The sequence below is a fragment of the Oncorhynchus clarkii genome, chromosome 4 (assembly GCF_045791955.1).
Source record: "Oncorhynchus clarkii lewisi isolate Uvic-CL-2024 chromosome 4, UVic_Ocla_1.0, whole genome shotgun sequence".
Lineage (NCBI taxonomy): Eukaryota > Metazoa > Chordata > Actinopteri > Salmoniformes > Salmonidae > Oncorhynchus > Oncorhynchus clarkii.
In genome coordinates, this window is record NC_092150.1 from 93,275,902 (window position 1) to 93,291,811 (window position 15,910).

Genomic DNA, 15,910 nt, shown 5'->3' on the forward strand with positions numbered 1-15,910 from the left:
GGGCAGGTATGGAAAAGGACAGGGCAGGTATGGAAAAGGACAGGGCAGGTAAGGAAAAGGACAGGGCAGGTAAGGAAAAGGACAGGTAAGGAAAAGGACAGGGCAGGTATGGAAAAGGACAGGGCAGGTAAGGAAAAGGACAGGGCAGGTATGGAAAAGGACAGGGCAGGTATGGAAAAAGACAGGGCAGGTAAGGAAAAGGACAGGGCAGGTAAGGAAAAGGACAGGTATGGAAAAGGACAGGGCAGGTAAGGAAAAGGACAGGTTTGGAAAAGGACAGGGCAGGTAAGGAAAAGGACAGGGCAGGTAAGGAAAAGGACAGGTAAGGAAAAGGACAGGGCAGGTAAGGAAAAGGACAGGGCGGGTAAGGAAAATGACAGGTATGGAAAAGGACAGGGCAGGTAAGGAAAAGGACAGGTAAGGAAAAGGACAGGGCAGGTAAGGAAAAGGGCAGGTAAGGAAAAGGACAGGGCAGGTAAGGAAAAGGGCAGGTAAGGAAAAGGACAGGGCAGGTAAGGAAAAGGACAGGGCAGGTAAGGAAAAGGACAGGGCAGGTAAGGAAAAGGACAGGGCAGGTAAGGAAAATTACAGGTATGGAAAAGGACAGGGCAGGTAAGGAAAAGGACAGGTAAGGAAAAGGACAGGGAAGGACAGGTAAGGAAAAGGACAGGGAAGGAAAAGGACAGGGCAGGTAAGGAAAAGGGCAGGTAAGGAAAAGGACAGGGCAGGTAAGGAAAATTACAGGTATGGAAATGGACAGGGCAGGTAAGGAAAAGGACAGGACAGGTAAGGAAAAGGACAGGTAAGGAAAAGGACAGGGCAGGTAAGGAAAAGGACAGGGCAGGTAAGGAAAAGGGCAGGGCAGGTAAGGAAAAGGACAGGGCAGGTAAGGAAAAGGACAGGGCAGGTAAGGAAAAGGACAGGGCAGGTAAGGAAAAGGACAGGGCAGGTAAGGAAAAGGACAGGTAAGGAAAAGGACAGGGCAGGTAAGGAAAATAACAGGGCAGGTAAGGAAAATGACAGGGCAGGTAAGGAAAAGGACAGGTAAGGAAAAGGACAGGGCAGGTAAGGAAAAGGACAGGACAGGTAAGGAGAAGGACAGGGTAGGTAAGGAAAAGGACAGATAAGGAAAAGGACAGGGCAGGTAAGGAAAAGGACAGGTAAGGAAGAGGACAGGGCAGGTAAGGAAAAGGACAGGGCAGGTAAGGAAAAGGACAGGGCAGGTAAGGAAAAGGACAGGGCAGGTAAGGAAAAGGACAGGGCAGGTAAGGAAAAGGACAGGGCAGGTAAGAAAAAGGACAGGGCAGGTATGGAAAAGGACAGGGCAGGTAAGGAAAAGGGCAGGGCAGGTAAGGAAAAGGACATGGCAGGTAAGGAAAAGGACAGGTAAGGAAAATGACAGGGCAGGACAGGTAAGGAAAAGGACAGGGAAGGAAAAGGACAGGGCAGGTAAGGAAACGGACAGGTATGGAAAAGGACAGGGCAGGTAAGGAAAAGGACAGGGCAGGTAAGGAAAAGGACAGGGCAGGTAAGGAAAAGGACAGGTAAGGAAAAGTACAGGGCAGGTAAGGAAAAGGACAGGGCAGGTAAGGAAAAGGACAAGTAAGGAAAAGGACAGGGCAGGTAAGGAAAAGGACAGGGCAGGTAAGGAAAAGGACAGGTAAGGAAAAGGACAGGGCAGGTAAGGAAAAGGGCAGGGCAGTTAAGGAAAAGGACAGGGCAGGTAAGGAAAAGGACAGGGCAGGTAAGGAAAAGGGCAGGGCAGGGCAGGTAAGGAAAAGCACAGGGCAGGTAAGGAAAAGGACAGGTAAGGAAAAGGACAGGGCAGGTAAGGAAAAGGACAGGTAAGGAAAAGGACAGGGCAGGACAGGTAAGGAAAAGGACAGGGCAGGTAAGGAAAAGGACAGGGCAGGTAAGGAAAAGGACAGGGCAGGTAAGGAAAAGGACAGGTAAGGAAAAGGACAGGGCAGGACAGGTAAGGAAAAGGACAGGGCAGGTAAGGAAAAGGACAGGGCAAGGAAAAGTACAGGGCAGGTAAGGAAATGGACAGGTGAGGAAAAGGACAGGGCAGGTAAGGAAAAGGCCAGGGCAGGTATGGAAAAGGACAGGGCAGGTAAGGAAAAGGACAGGGCAGGTAAGGAAAAGGACAGGTAAGGAAAAGGACAGGGCAGGTAAGGAAAAGGGCAGGGCAGGTAAGGAAAAGGACAGGGCAGGTAAGGAAAAGGACAGGGCAGGTAAGGAAAAGGGCAGGGCAGGTAAGGAAAAGGACAGGGCAGGTAAGGAAAAGGACAGGGCAGGTAAGGAAAAGGGCAGGGCAGGTAAGGAAAAGGATAGGGCAGGTAAGGAAAAGGACAGGTAAGGAAAAGGACAGGGCAGGTAAGGAAAATGACAGGTAAGGAAAAGGACAGGGCAGGACAGGTAAGGAAAGGGACAGGGCAGGTAAGGAAAAGGACATGGCAGGTAAGGAAAAGGACAGGGCAGGTAAGGAAAAGGACAGGGCAGGTAAGGAAAAGGGCAGGGCAGGTAAGGAAAAGGACAGGGCAGGTAAGGAAAAGGACAGGTTAGGTAAGGAAAAGGCCAGAGCAGGTAAGGAAAAGGCCAGGGCAGGTAAGGAAAAGGCCAGGGCAGGTAAGGAAAAGGCCAGGGCAGGTAAGGAAAAGGACAGGGCAGGTAAGGAAAAGGACAGGTATGGAAAAGGACAGGGCAGGTAAGGAAAAGGACAGGTAAGGAAAAGGACAGGTTAGGTAAGGAAAAGGTCAGGGCAGGTAAGGAAAAGGACAGGGAAGGTAAGGAAAAGGACAGGGCAGGTAAGGAAAAGGACATGTAAGGAAAAGGTCAGGGCAGGTAAGGAAAAGGACAGGGCAGGTAAGGAAAAGGTCAGGGCAGGTAAGGAAAAGGACAGGTAAGGAAAAGGGCAGGGCAGGTAAGGAAAAGGACAGGGCAGGAAAAGGACAGGTAAGGAAAAGGACAGGTATGGAAAAGGGCAGGTAAGGAAAAGGGCAGGTAAGGAAAAGGTCAGGGCAGGTAAGGAAAAGGACAGGTAAGGAAAAGGTCAGTACAGGTAAGGAAATGGCAGGTAAGGAAAAGGTCAGGGCAGGTAAGGAAAAGGTCAGGTCAGGTAAGGAAAAGGTCAGGTCAGGTAAGGAAAAGGTCAGGTCAGGTAAGGAAAAGGACAGGGCAGGTAAGGAAAAGGTCAGGGCAGGTAAGGAAAAGGACAGGTAAGGAAAAGGTCAGGGCAGGTAAGGAAAAGGTCAGGTCAGGTAAGGAAAAGGTCAGGTCAGGTAAGGAAAAGGTCAGGTCAGGTAAGGAAAAGGTCAGGTCAGGTAAGGAAAAGGTCAGGTCAGGTAAGGAAAAGGACAGGACAGGTAAGGAAAAGGTCAGGTCAGGTAAGGAAAAGGACAGGACAGGTAAGGAAAAGGTCAGGGCAGGTAAGGAAAAGGACAGGTAAGGAAAAGGTCAGGGCAGGTAAGGAAAAGGTCAGGTCAGGTAAGGAAAAGGTCAGGTCAGGTAAGGAAAAGGTCAGGTCAGGTAAGGAAAAGGTCAGGTAAGGAAAAGGTCAGGGCAGGTAAGGAAAAGGTCAGGTCAGGTAAGGAAAAGGTCAGGTCAGGTAAGGAAAAGGACAGGACAGGTAAGGAAAAGGTCAGGGCAGGTAAGGAAAAGGTCAGGTCAGGTAAGGAAAAGGTCAGGTCAGGTAAGGAAAAGGTCAGGTCAGGTAAGGAAAAGGTCAGGTCAGGTAAGGAAAAGGTCAGGTCAGGTAAGGAAAAGGACAGGACAGGTAAGGAAAAGGTCAGGTCAGGTAAGGAAAAGGACAGGACAGGTAAGGAAAAGGTCAGGGCAGGTAAGGAAAAGGACAGGTAAGGAAAAGGTCAGGGCAGGTAAGGAAAAGGTCAGGTCAGGTAAGGAAAAGGTCAGGTCAGGTAAGGAAAAGGTCAGGTCAGGTAAGGAAAAGGTCAGGTAAGGAAAAGGTCAGGGCAGGTAAGGAAAAGGTCAGGTCAGGTAAGGAAAAGGTCAGGTCAGGTAAGGAAAAGGACAGGACAGGTAAGGAAAAGGTCAGGGCAGGTAAGGAAAAGGTCAGGTCAGGTAAGGAAAAGGTCAGGTCAGGTAAGGAAAAGGTCAGGTCAGGTAAGGAAAAGGACAGGACAGGTAAGGAAAAGGTCAGGGCAGGTAAGGAAAAGGACAGGTAAGGAAAAGGTCAGGTCAGGTAAGGAAAAGGTCAGGGCAGGTAAGGAAAAGGACAGGTAAGGAAAAGGGCAGGGCAGGTAAGGAAAAGGTCAGGTCAGGTAAGGAAAAGGTCAGGTCAGGTAAGGAAAAGGACAGGACAGGTAAGGAAAAGGTCAGGTCAGGTAAGGAAAAGGACAGGACAGGTAAGGAAAAGGTCAGGGCAGGTAAGGAAAAGGACAGGTAAGGAAAAGGTCAGGGCAGGTAAGGAAAAGGTCAGGTCAGGTAAGGAAAAGGTCAGGTCAGGTAAGGAAAAGGTCAGGTCAGGTAAGGAAAAGGTCAGGTAAGGAAAAGGTCAGGGCAGGTAAGGAAAAGGTCAGGTCAGGTAAGGAAAAGGTCAGGTCAGGTAAGGAAAAGGACAGGACAGGTAAGGAAAAGGTCAGGGCAGGTAAGGAAAAGGTCAGGTCAGGTAAGGAAAAGGTCAGGTCAGGTAAGGAAAAGGTCAGGTCAGGTAAGGAAAAGGACAGGACAGGTAAGGAAAAGGTCAGGGCAGGTAAGGAAAAGGACAGGTAAGGAAAAGGTCAGGTCAGGTAAGGAAAAGGTCAGGGCAGGTAAGGAAAAGGACAGGACAGGTAAGGAAAAGGGCAGGGCAGGTAAGGAAAAGGTCAGGTCAGGTAAGGAAAAGGTCAGGTCAGGTAAGGAAAAGGTCAGGTCAGGTAAGGAAAAGGACAGGACAGGTAAGGAAAAGGTCAGGGCAGCATCCAAGGATGCTGTTTCCACTATACATTTACATTTTATTCACTCAGCAGACAACTATGTCTCTGTCAATCAATCAATCATTCAATCATAGCGTATCCTTAGAGCTGTCGTAGAGCATCCATAGAGCTGTCGTAGAGCATCCATAGAGCTGTCGTAGAGCATCCATAGAGCTGTCATAGCGCATCCTTAGAGCTGTCGTAGAGCATCCATAGAGCTGTCGTAGAGCATCCATAGAGCTGTCATAGCACATCCATAGAGCTATCGTAGAGCATCCATAGAGCTGTCGTAGAGCATCCATAGAGCTGTCGTAGAGCATCCATAGAGCTGTCGTAGAGCATCCAAAAGAGCTGCAGCCCAGTCCAATTCAGCCCAGTCCCAATCAGCCCAGTCCCATACAGCCATGCAGCCCAGTCCCATTCAGCCCTCACATTCAGCCCAGTCCCAATCAGCCATGCAGCCCAGTCCCATTCAGCCCAGTCCCAATCAGCCCAGTCCCATACAGCCATGCAGCCCAGTCCCATTCAGCCCTCACATTCAGCCCAGTCCCAATCAGCCATGCAGCCCAGTCCCATTCAGCCCAGTCCCATTCATTCCAGTCCCATGCAGCCCAGTCCCATTCAGCCCAGTCCCATTCAGCCCAGTCCCAATCAGCCCAGTCCCATACAGCCATGCAGCTCAGTCCCATGCAGCCCTGTCCCATTCAGCCCAGTCCCATTCAGCCCAGTCCCATGCAGCCATTCAGCCCAGTCCCATACAGCCATGCAGCCCAGTCCCAATCAGCCCAGTCCCATACAGCCATGCAGCCCAGTCCCAATCAGCCCAGTCCCATACAACCATGCAGCCCAGTCCCATTCAGCCCAGTCCCAATCAGCCCAGTCCCATACAGCCATGCAGCCCAGTCCCATTCAGCCCAGTCCCATGCATCCCAGTCCCATGCCGCCCTATACTGAGCGCCAGCCACAGCTCATAGCTCCAGCCCAAATGGCACCCTTTTCCCTATATATAGTGCACTACTTTAGACCAGAGCCCTGTAGCACCCTATTCCCTATATAGTGCACTACTTTAGACCAGAGCCCTATGGAACTCTATTCCCTATATAGTGCACTACTTTAGACCAGAGCCCTGTAGCACCCTATTCCCTATATAGTGCACTACTATAGACCAGAGCCCTGTAGCACCCTATTCCCTATATAGTGCACTACTTTAGACCAGAGCCCTGTAGCACCCTTTTCCCTATATAGTGCACTACTTTAGACCAGGGCCCTGTAGCACCCTTTTCCCTATATAGTTCACTACTTTAGACCAGAGCCCTATAGAACCCTATTCCCTATATATAGTGCACTACTTTAGACCAGAGCCCTATGGAACTCTATTCCCTATATAGTGCACTACTTTAGACCAGAGCCCTGTAGCACCCTATTCCCTATATAGTGCACTACTATAGACCAGAGCCCTGTAGCACCCTATTCCCTATATAGTGCACTACTTTAGACCAGAGCCCTGTAGCACCCTTTTCCCTATATAGTGCACTACTTTAGACCAGAGCCCTGTAGCACCCTTTTCCCTATATAGTTCACTACTTTAGACCAGAGCCCTATAGAACCCTATTCCCTATATATAGTGCACTACTTTAGACCAGAGCCCTATGGAACTCTATTCCCTATATAGTGCACTACTTTAGACCAGAGCCCTGTAGCACTCTATTCCCTATATAGTGCACTACTATAGACCAGAGCCCTGTAGCACCCTATTCCCTATATAGTGCACTACTTTAGACCAGAGCCCTGTAGCACCCTTTTCCCTATATAGTGCACTACTTTAGACCAGGGCCCTGTAGCACCCTTTTCCCTATATAGTTCACTACTTTAGACCAGATCCCTATAGAACCCTATTCCCTATATAGTGCACTACTTTAGACCAGAGCCCTGTAGCACCCTTTTCCCTATATAGTTCACTACTTTGTACCAGAGCCCCATAAACTATATAGAGAAGAGTGTGCCATTTGGGATGGCCTGTTGTTCCTGGCAGAGGGCTAATCTCAGTAAACACCGCTGGTCTCATTGTAGAGTCCACAGCAGCAGATCCTATGAATTAGAATCCTCAGAGGGGAGAGACAGATCAGATGGATGGCCGCACTCAAGTTTTCTAGCCTAATGAGAGAGTAGAGATGAGGAATGAGGGGAGGAGAGGCAGTGGAGAGGAGAGGAGGAGAGGTGGTGTTTGGCATGGTAACCTCCATTTAAAGTTGTCAGCATTGTCTCCCACTTTCTCTCCCTGTCTTTTTCCCTGTCTCCCTCCCTGTGGCTCTCCCTGTCTCCCTCCCTGTGGCTCTCCCTGTCTCTCTCCCTGTATCTCTCCCTGTGGCTCTCCCTGTCTCTCTCCCTGTCTCTCTCGCTGTATCGCTCCCTGTGGCTCTCCCTGTCTCTCTCCCTGTATCTCTCCCTGTCTCTCTCCCTGTATCTCTCCCTGTGGCTCTACCTGTGGCTCTCCCTGTCTCTCTCCCTGTGGCTCTCCTTGTGACTCTCCCTGTCTCTATCCCTGTGGATCTCCCTGTATCTCTCCCTGTCTCTCTCCCTGTGGCTCTCCCTGTCTCTCTCCATGTGGCTCTCCCTGTGGCTCTCCCTGTCTCTCTCCCTGTGGCTCTCCCTGTCTCTCTCCCTGTTGCTCTCCCTGTCTCTCTCCCTGTTTCTCTCTCTGTCTCTCTCTCTGTCTATCTCCCTGTCTCTCTCTCAGTCTCTCTCTCAGTCTCTCTCCCTGTGGCTCTCCCTGTGGCTCTCCCTGTTTCTCTCCCTGTCTCTTCCCCTGTCTCTCTCCCTGTCTCTCTCTTAAACACATGGAGCAGAAACTGATCTACTCAACTGCGTCTGATCGGTGATGCCAGGCAGAGTTAACTCTTTCTCTGCAAAGCACAGTGAAGACAGGACTTTACTCTTCATCATATTAGCATGTGTCCCAAATGGCACCTTATTCCATATATAGTGCACTACTTTAGACCACGGCTTATAGGCCTTTGGTCAAAGGTAGTGCACTATAAAGGGAATAGGGTGCCATTTGGGGTTGCACACTATTCCCTCTGAGACTCTAGTAGGTCGGTCGGTGTAATGGGTGATTGATGATCTCCAGTAGCTGCTGTTTTGTGTTTCAGAAATAAAAGACACAGAGACAGAAGCAGAAAACAGAGTATCTGTGAAAATATGATTTTATTTCCTAGCGGTCCACTCTAAACATGGCTCTTCTTTCAGATCACATGACCATCCAAACCACACCAGAACACTATGGGTCAGAACAGGAAGTACACAGGTTATAGACAGGAAGTCAGCCAAAGACCATGAGACAGAGACTGATGACTGTTTTACCCTGAATGGACAATAAAGTTTTAGAATCTGAACTCGCTGCGTGGAAATTGTGTCTGCGTTCCAGGCTGACTACATTACAGATGCCTGCCAGACTCCAACCACTCTAGGGTGGATCTGGTACATTGTCATCGCCCAGGCCTGAATGGACTCTAAATAAATATTATCTGAATCTAAAGTCATCTCTTTTAACTCCATATTAAACCAACATGACGGACACGTTCTAACTGATAGCTAGAGGTTAAATATTCTAAACACCTGTCTGTGGACAAACGTTTAGGATTTAATTTAATAAAGATTGTTATTATCATGTTAATCAATCCATTTTTACTTGGCTTGGAATTTGGACATTTCCAAATAGGCACATGGTTCAGGATGAGATCCATTCTAGAACTAGTTCTGATGAACAATCAAAGTTAAACAATAGCAACAACGTAGCAACAGGTTTATTCAGGAGAACCAACCAGAAGAGAGCTTTGTTCCAGGCTTCTATCAGAGGCCAAACACAGTATAAAGTGCTTCCCTATAATAACCCTGTTCCCTATAGTAACCCTGTTCCCTATAATAACCCTGTTCCCTATAGTAACCCTGTTCCCTATAATAACCCTGTTCCCTATAGTCACCATGTTCCCTATAGTAACCCTGTTCCCTATAATAACCCTGTTCCCTATAGTCACCCTGTTCCCTATAGTAACTCTGTTCCCTATAATAACCCTGTTCCCTATAATAATCCTGTTCCCTATAGTAACCCTGTTCCCTATAATAACCCTGTTCCCTATAATAACCCTGTTCCCTATAGTAACTCTGTTCCCTATAATAACCCTGTTCCCTATAATAATCCTGTTCCCTATAATAACCCTGTTCCCTATAGTCACCATGTTCCCTATAGTAATCCTGTTCCCTATAATAACCCTGTTCCCTATAATAACCCTGTTCCCTATAATAATCCTGTTCCCTATAATAACCCTGTTCCCTATAATAACCTTGTTCCCTATAGTAATCCTGTTCCCTATAATAACCCTGTTCCCTATAGTCACCATGTTCCTTATAGTCACCCTGTTCCCTATAGTCTCCCTGTTCCCTATAGTAACCCTGTTCCCTATAGTCTCCCTGTTCCCTATAGTAACCCTGTTCCCTATAGTAACCCTGTTCCCTATAGTCACCCTGTTCCCTATAGTCACCCTGTTCCCTATAGTCACCCTGTTCCCTATAGGCACCCTGTTCCCTATAATAACCCTGTTCCCTATAGTCACCCTGTTCCCTATAATAATCCTGTTCCCTATAATAACCCTGTTCCCTATAATAACCCTGTTCCCTATAATAACCCTGTTCCCTATAGTCACCCTGTTCCCTATAGTAACCCTGTTCCCTATAGTCACCCTGTTCCCTATAATAACCCTGTTCCCTATAATAACCCGGTTCCCTATAATAACCCTGTTCCCTATAATAACCCTGTTCCCTATAGTAATCCTGTTCCCTATAGTCACCCTGTTCCCTATAGTAACCCTGTTCCCTATAATAACCCTGTTCCCTATAGTCACCCTCTTCCCTATAATAACCCTGTTCCCTATAATAACCCTGTTCCCTATAATAACCCTGTTCTCTATAATAACCCTGTTCCCTATAGTAACCCTGTTCCCTATGGTGCTGGTCATGATTAGTGCACTATAGGGCAATAGGGCCCTGGAATGCACCCATAGTAATGTTCTCTTAATACACAACGCCGTTTCTCCTTGTTTGTTCGAAAGTTTTTAAAATACATTAAAATTTGTTAACAAATTATCAAATCAACTTCTCAACATAAGATCTGTCTCAAATAGAGAGACTACAGCAAAACGATATGAAAATCAACCAAGTGAAGCTCGTGATTGTAATGGACCTTTCAACGCAGTGTATTATCAATTACAGATCAATACATCAATCAATATATTAGTATAATCAGTAGCCAGATGTTGATGGTGGAGGCAGACTACAGCAGGGGAAATTATAAATAAATTCAACCAGCTGGTCACTGTGGACTGGCTTCATGGTAACTGCTGATATGGGTTGGGATTAGGAGTCAACGGGTTAAAAATCACGCTTGTAGGTTAGAAGTCAGGGGTTAGAGATCAGGGGTTAGAGGTCAGGGGTTAGAGGTCAGGGATTAGAGGTCAGGGATTAGAGATAAGGGGTTAGAGGTCAGGGGTTAGAGGTCAGGGGTTAGGTTTCAAGGGGTTAAAAATCAGGCTTGTAGTTTAGAGGACAGGGGTTAGAGGTCAGGGGTTAGAGGCCAGGGGTTAAAAATCATGGTTGTAGGTTAGAGGTTAGGGGTTAAATGTCACTTCTCCAGTCTCTTGGCCACATCCAGGTAAGCCATCTCTATCTCGTTGTCGGCAGCGCAGGTGTTGGTGAACTCGTCTCGTGTATATGCATTCTTCAGATAGCGCCACACCCCACCCAGCTCAGACGGAATCTCATAGTTACGATACTTCTTAGCAACCACCTGGTAACAAAACACAGAAAGAACACACCTCACACTCAGGTAATAGAACGTCTGAGAGCCTGTGTCTGTGTGTGTGTGTGTGTGTGTGTGTGTGTGTGTGTGTGTGTGTGTGTGTGTGTGTGTGTGTGTGTGTGTGTGTGTACCTTGACTATATGTAGTTTGGGCAGTAGGTTGCAGTCAGCCAGGGTGAGGTCATCTCCATCCAGGAAGCGTCTGGTGGACCCCCTCTCCTCCTCCATGCTGTCTGCATCGATCTCCTCTGGGAGGGGACCAGCCAGGTAGTCATCTAACTTCTTCAGTGCCTTCAGCAGACCCTTCTCCAGGACTAGAAGGGAGGGGGAGAGAGAGAGAGATTTTAGTCCATTTGTCATATAAAGAGAAATCAGGAAAAGGGAGCACATCTCCATCATATCCACCAGGTGGCAGCACAGGACAGTACAGTCATCTCCATCATATCCACCAGGTATCAGTACAGGACAGTACAGTCATCTCCATCATATCCACCAGGTATCAGTACAGGACAGTCATCTCCATCATATCCACCAGGTATCAGTACAGGACAGTACAGTCATCTCCATCATATCCACCAGGTGGCAGTACAGGACAGTACAGTCATCTCCATCATATCCACCAGGTGGCAGCACAGGACAGTACAGTCATCTCCATCATATCCACCAGGTATCAGTACAGGACAGTACAGTCATCTCCATCATATCCACCAGGTGGCAGTACAGGACAGTACAGTCATCTCCATCATATCCACCAGGTATCAGTACAGGACAGTACAGTCATCTCCATCATATCCACCAGGTGGCAGTACAGGACAGTGCAGTCATCTCCATCATATCCACCAGGTGGCAGCACAGGACAGTACAGTCATCTCCATCATATCCACCAGGTGGCAGTACAGGACAGTACAGTCATCTCCATCATATCCACCAGGTGGCAGTACAGGACAGTGCAGTCATCTCCATCATATCCACCAGGTGGCAGCACAGGACAGTACAGTCATCTCCATCATATCCACCAGGTGGCAGCACAGGACAGTACAGTCATCTCCATCATATCCACCAGGTATCAGTACAGGACAGTACAGTCATCTCCATCATATCCACCAGGTATCAGTACAGGACAGTACAGTCATCTCCATCATATCCACCAGGTATCAGTACAGGACAGGACAGTCATCTCCATCATATCCACCAGGTGGCAGTACAGGACAGTACAGTCATCTCCATCATATCCACCAGGTATCAGTACAGGACAGTACAGTCATCTCCATCATATCCACCAGGTGGCAGTACAGGACAGTACAGTCATCTCCATCATATCCACCAGGTGGCAGTACAGCATAGTGCACAGCCACAGCAGGCCACAGCCAGGTTCCTTCTGTGTAGTAGGATTGACTCTGCTACCATTTAGTGGCAGCTAACAGTTGGACATGTCTGATATTGCTTCTGATATTCACACTAGTTTAAAAAGTAAATCTCAATGAGACTAAACCTGCTAAATGTAAGTATGAGACACAATAATAACGTATAGCAACCTACGACCCTTCCACAAAGTTCAATGATATAGTGACAGAGGTTTGCAGAGGGATAGAGGTTAGGCCATAGGAATCAGAATACTAGAATGGACATGAACCTTCTTACGATGGGATAAAGGTCAGCCATGATGGTCAGGGAGTTGGTCAACCATGGTTTGCCAGTGCTGTGATAAGATGGTGTAAAATAATGAATTTGAAGAATGTATCTGTACTGTGTGTTTGTTAGCTAGCTAGCCAGACAGTTTTAGAGGAATGAGTCCATACTTTATTCAAATTAACTGCCACTACTCCCAAGTCGGTATTCATCTCATATGAAGTATGACCAGTTCAACCAGAACCCACAATTTGTGGAATACAAACATTCTTGACTTTTGACCCTTCATTGTAAAAGAGCCAACTTCGTTGCCAATTTTTGTTATAAAGCAATAACAAAACATGCCCTAAAAAGCTGCTGTGTTGTTCAATGTAACCAGGTCAAAAATACAGACCTACAATTCACAATGCTCCCAGATAGGGAAATCGATCCTGTGAGAAGAGCCCTGTGGCTTCAGGCTATTCGCTGTGGAAGAGTGGGAAATGTGGAGACCCGGTGTCCAAGTAGACTACAAGTAGCTACAGTGCCTTCAGAAAGTATTCATACCCCTTGACTTATTCCACATTTTGTTGTGTCACAGCCTGAATTCAAAATAGACCAAATTGATTTGTTTTCTTACCCATCTATATGCAATACCCCATAATGACAAAGTGAAAACATGCTTGCAAATTTAGTGAACATGAAATACAGAAATATCTAATTTACATAAGTATTCACACCCCTGCGTCTGAAGCACCTTTGGCAGCGATTACAGCTGTGAGTCTTTCTGGGTCAGTCTCTAAGATCTTTACACACCTGGATTGTGCAACATTTGCCCATTATTCTTCTCAAAGGTTTTCAAGCTCTGTCAAATTGGTTGTTGATCATTGCTAGACAACTATTTTAAGGTCTTGCCATAGATTTTCAAGTTCATTACATGTATTTTTTATCCTGAAAAACTGAAAAACGTACAAGCATACCCATAACATGATGCAGCCACCACTATGCTTGAAAATATGGAGAGTGGTATTCAGTAATGTGTTGTATTGGATTTGCCCCGAATATAACATTTTGTATTCAGGACAAAAAGTGAATTGCTTTGTAACATTTTTTTGCAGTATTACTTTAGAGCCTTGATTCAAACAGGATGCATGTTTTGGAATAATTTTTTTCTTCTGTACAGGCTTCCTTCTGTCACTTCTTCCACTCTGTCATTTAGGTTACTATTGTGGAGTAACTACAATGTCGTTGAGCCATCCTCAGCTTTCTCCTATCACAGCTATTAAACACTGTAACTGTTTTAAAGACACTCATGGTGAAATCCTTGAGCGGTTTCCTTCCTTTCCAGTAACTGAGTTAGGAAGGACACATGTTTCTTTGCAGTAACTGGGTGTATTGATTCATCACCCAAAGTGTAATCAATAACTTCACCATGCTCAAACGGATATTCAAGGTCTGTTTTTTTTTTACACATTTACCAATAGCTGCCCATCTTTGTGAGGCATTTGGAAATCCTCCCTGGTCTTTGTGGTTCAATCTGTGTTTGAAATTCACTGCTTGGCTGAGGGACCTGACATATAATTGTATGTGTAGGGTACAGAGATGAGGTCATGTTAAACACTATTATTGCAAACATAGTGAGTCCATGCAACTTATTATGTGACTTGTTAAGCACATTTTTACTCCTGAACTTATTAAGGCATAACAAAGGGGTTGACTCAAGATATTTCAGTTTTTCATTTGTAATCAATTTGTAAAAAACATTGAAAAACATTATTGCACTTTGATATTATGGGTTATTGTGTGTAGGCCTGTAAAAAAAAACTCAATTTAATCTATTTTAAATTCAGGCTTTAATTAACACAACAAAATGTGGAAAGAGTCAAGGGCTGTGAATACTTTCTGAAGGCACGGTATGTGCGTGGAAAACGCTTAATTAAGACATTTCACTTGTTTATTATTGTAATGAAACAGGGTTAGGGTTAGGGTTAGGGTTAGGGTTAGGGTTAGGTGCAGGTCTTGAGCCCTCGACCTTCTAAAGGCCCGAAGTCCAGCGTGCTATCGACTGTGCCACAAACAAACACAGAGGGTGTTCTTTAATGTAAGCATCTCAAATATAATCAAGTTAGAATTAGGAATTCCCCAGGGTAACTGTTTAGGCCCCTTGCTTTTTTAATTTTTTACTAATGACATGCCACTGACTTTGAGTAAAGCCAGAGTGTCTATATATGTGGATGACTCAACACTATTCACGTCAGCTACTACAGCGACTGAAATGACTGCAACACTTAACAAAGAGTTGCAGTTAGTTTCAGAGTGGGTGGTAAGGAATAAGTTAGTTCTAAATATTTTTTTAACTAAAAGCTTTGTATTTGGGACAAAACACTCACTAAACCCTAAACCTCAACTAATTATTGTACTAAATAATGTGGAAATTGAGCAAGTTGAGATGACTAAACTAATTGGGCTTACCCTGGATTGTAAACTGTCATGGTCAAAACATATTGATGCAGTAGTAGCTAAGATGGGGAGAAGTCTGTCCATAATAAAGCCCTGCTCTGCCTTCTTAACAGCACTATCAACAAGGCAGGTCCTATAGGCCCTAGTTTCTACCTTCTTAACAGCACTATCAACAAGGCAGGTCCTACAGGTCCTAGTTTCTACCTTCTTAACAGCACTATCAACAAGGCAGGTCCTACAGGCCCTAGTTTCTACCTTCTTAACAGCACTATCAACAAGGCAGGTCCTACAGGTCTTAGTTTCTACCTTCTTAACAACACTATCAACAAGGCAGGTCCTAGTTTCTACCTTCTTAACAACACTATCAACAAGGCAGGTCCTACAGGCCCTAGTTTTGTCGCACCTTGACTACAGTTCAGTCGTGTGGTCAGGTGCCACAAAAAAGGACTTAGGAAAATTGCAATTGGCTCAGAACAGGGCAGCACGGCTGGCCCTTGGAAGTACAGAGAGCTAATATTAATAATATGCATTTCAATCTCGCCTGGCTCAAAGTGGAGGAGAGATTGACTTCCTCACTACTTGTTATTTGTGAGAAGTGTTGACATGTTGAAAGCACGGAGCTATCTGTTTAAACTACAGCTCAGACACCCATGCATACTCCACAAGACATGTTCTAGGGGTTAGGGTTAAGGGTAGGGGTCAGGGGTTAGGCTATGTGTCCTACCTCCATTAGCTTGGTGTTCTAAGTGTTAGGGTTAAGGGTTAAGGGTAGGGGTCAAGGGTTATACTATGTGTCCTACCTCCATTAGCTTCAGGCTTGGTGTTCTTGATGTACGCTGAGAACTTGGCAAAGATGTTGTTTCCAGCTGTGTTGGACTCTCTCTGCTTGGCTGCCAACTTAGGGTACCTGCAAGAGGAAGACACAGAGATACAGTCAGATACAGTCAGATACAGGAATACTGAGATACTAAGACACAACCAGACACAGTCAGACACAGAGACAGTGGAAAACATCTGGGTCACAGTCTCATCTATTGAGCTGTATTCAGTGGATATAATCGAGCGAGCTGGATCAGGAC

General features: G+C 46.2%; 1 protein-coding gene across 1 annotated transcript in view; it reads right to left on the bottom strand.

The window, feature by feature from the left end:
• Positions 1 to 10,413: 10,413 nt before the first annotated feature.
• Positions 10,414 to 15,910, bottom strand: part of LOC139407444 (chloride intracellular channel protein 5-like) — an 82,473-nt gene continuing 76,976 nt past the window's right edge. Inside the window, exons 4-6 of the mRNA XM_071151238.1 lie at positions 15,632 to 15,738; positions 10,896 to 11,077; positions 10,414 to 10,752 (exon numbers count right to left, since the gene is read on the bottom strand). Of these exons, the coding sequence (XP_071007339.1) occupies positions 10,588 to 10,752; positions 10,896 to 11,077; positions 15,632 to 15,738 (454 nt within the window). The 3' untranslated portion in view covers positions 10,414 to 10,587. The remainder of the gene's footprint in view (positions 10,753 to 10,895; positions 11,078 to 15,631; positions 15,739 to 15,910) is intronic.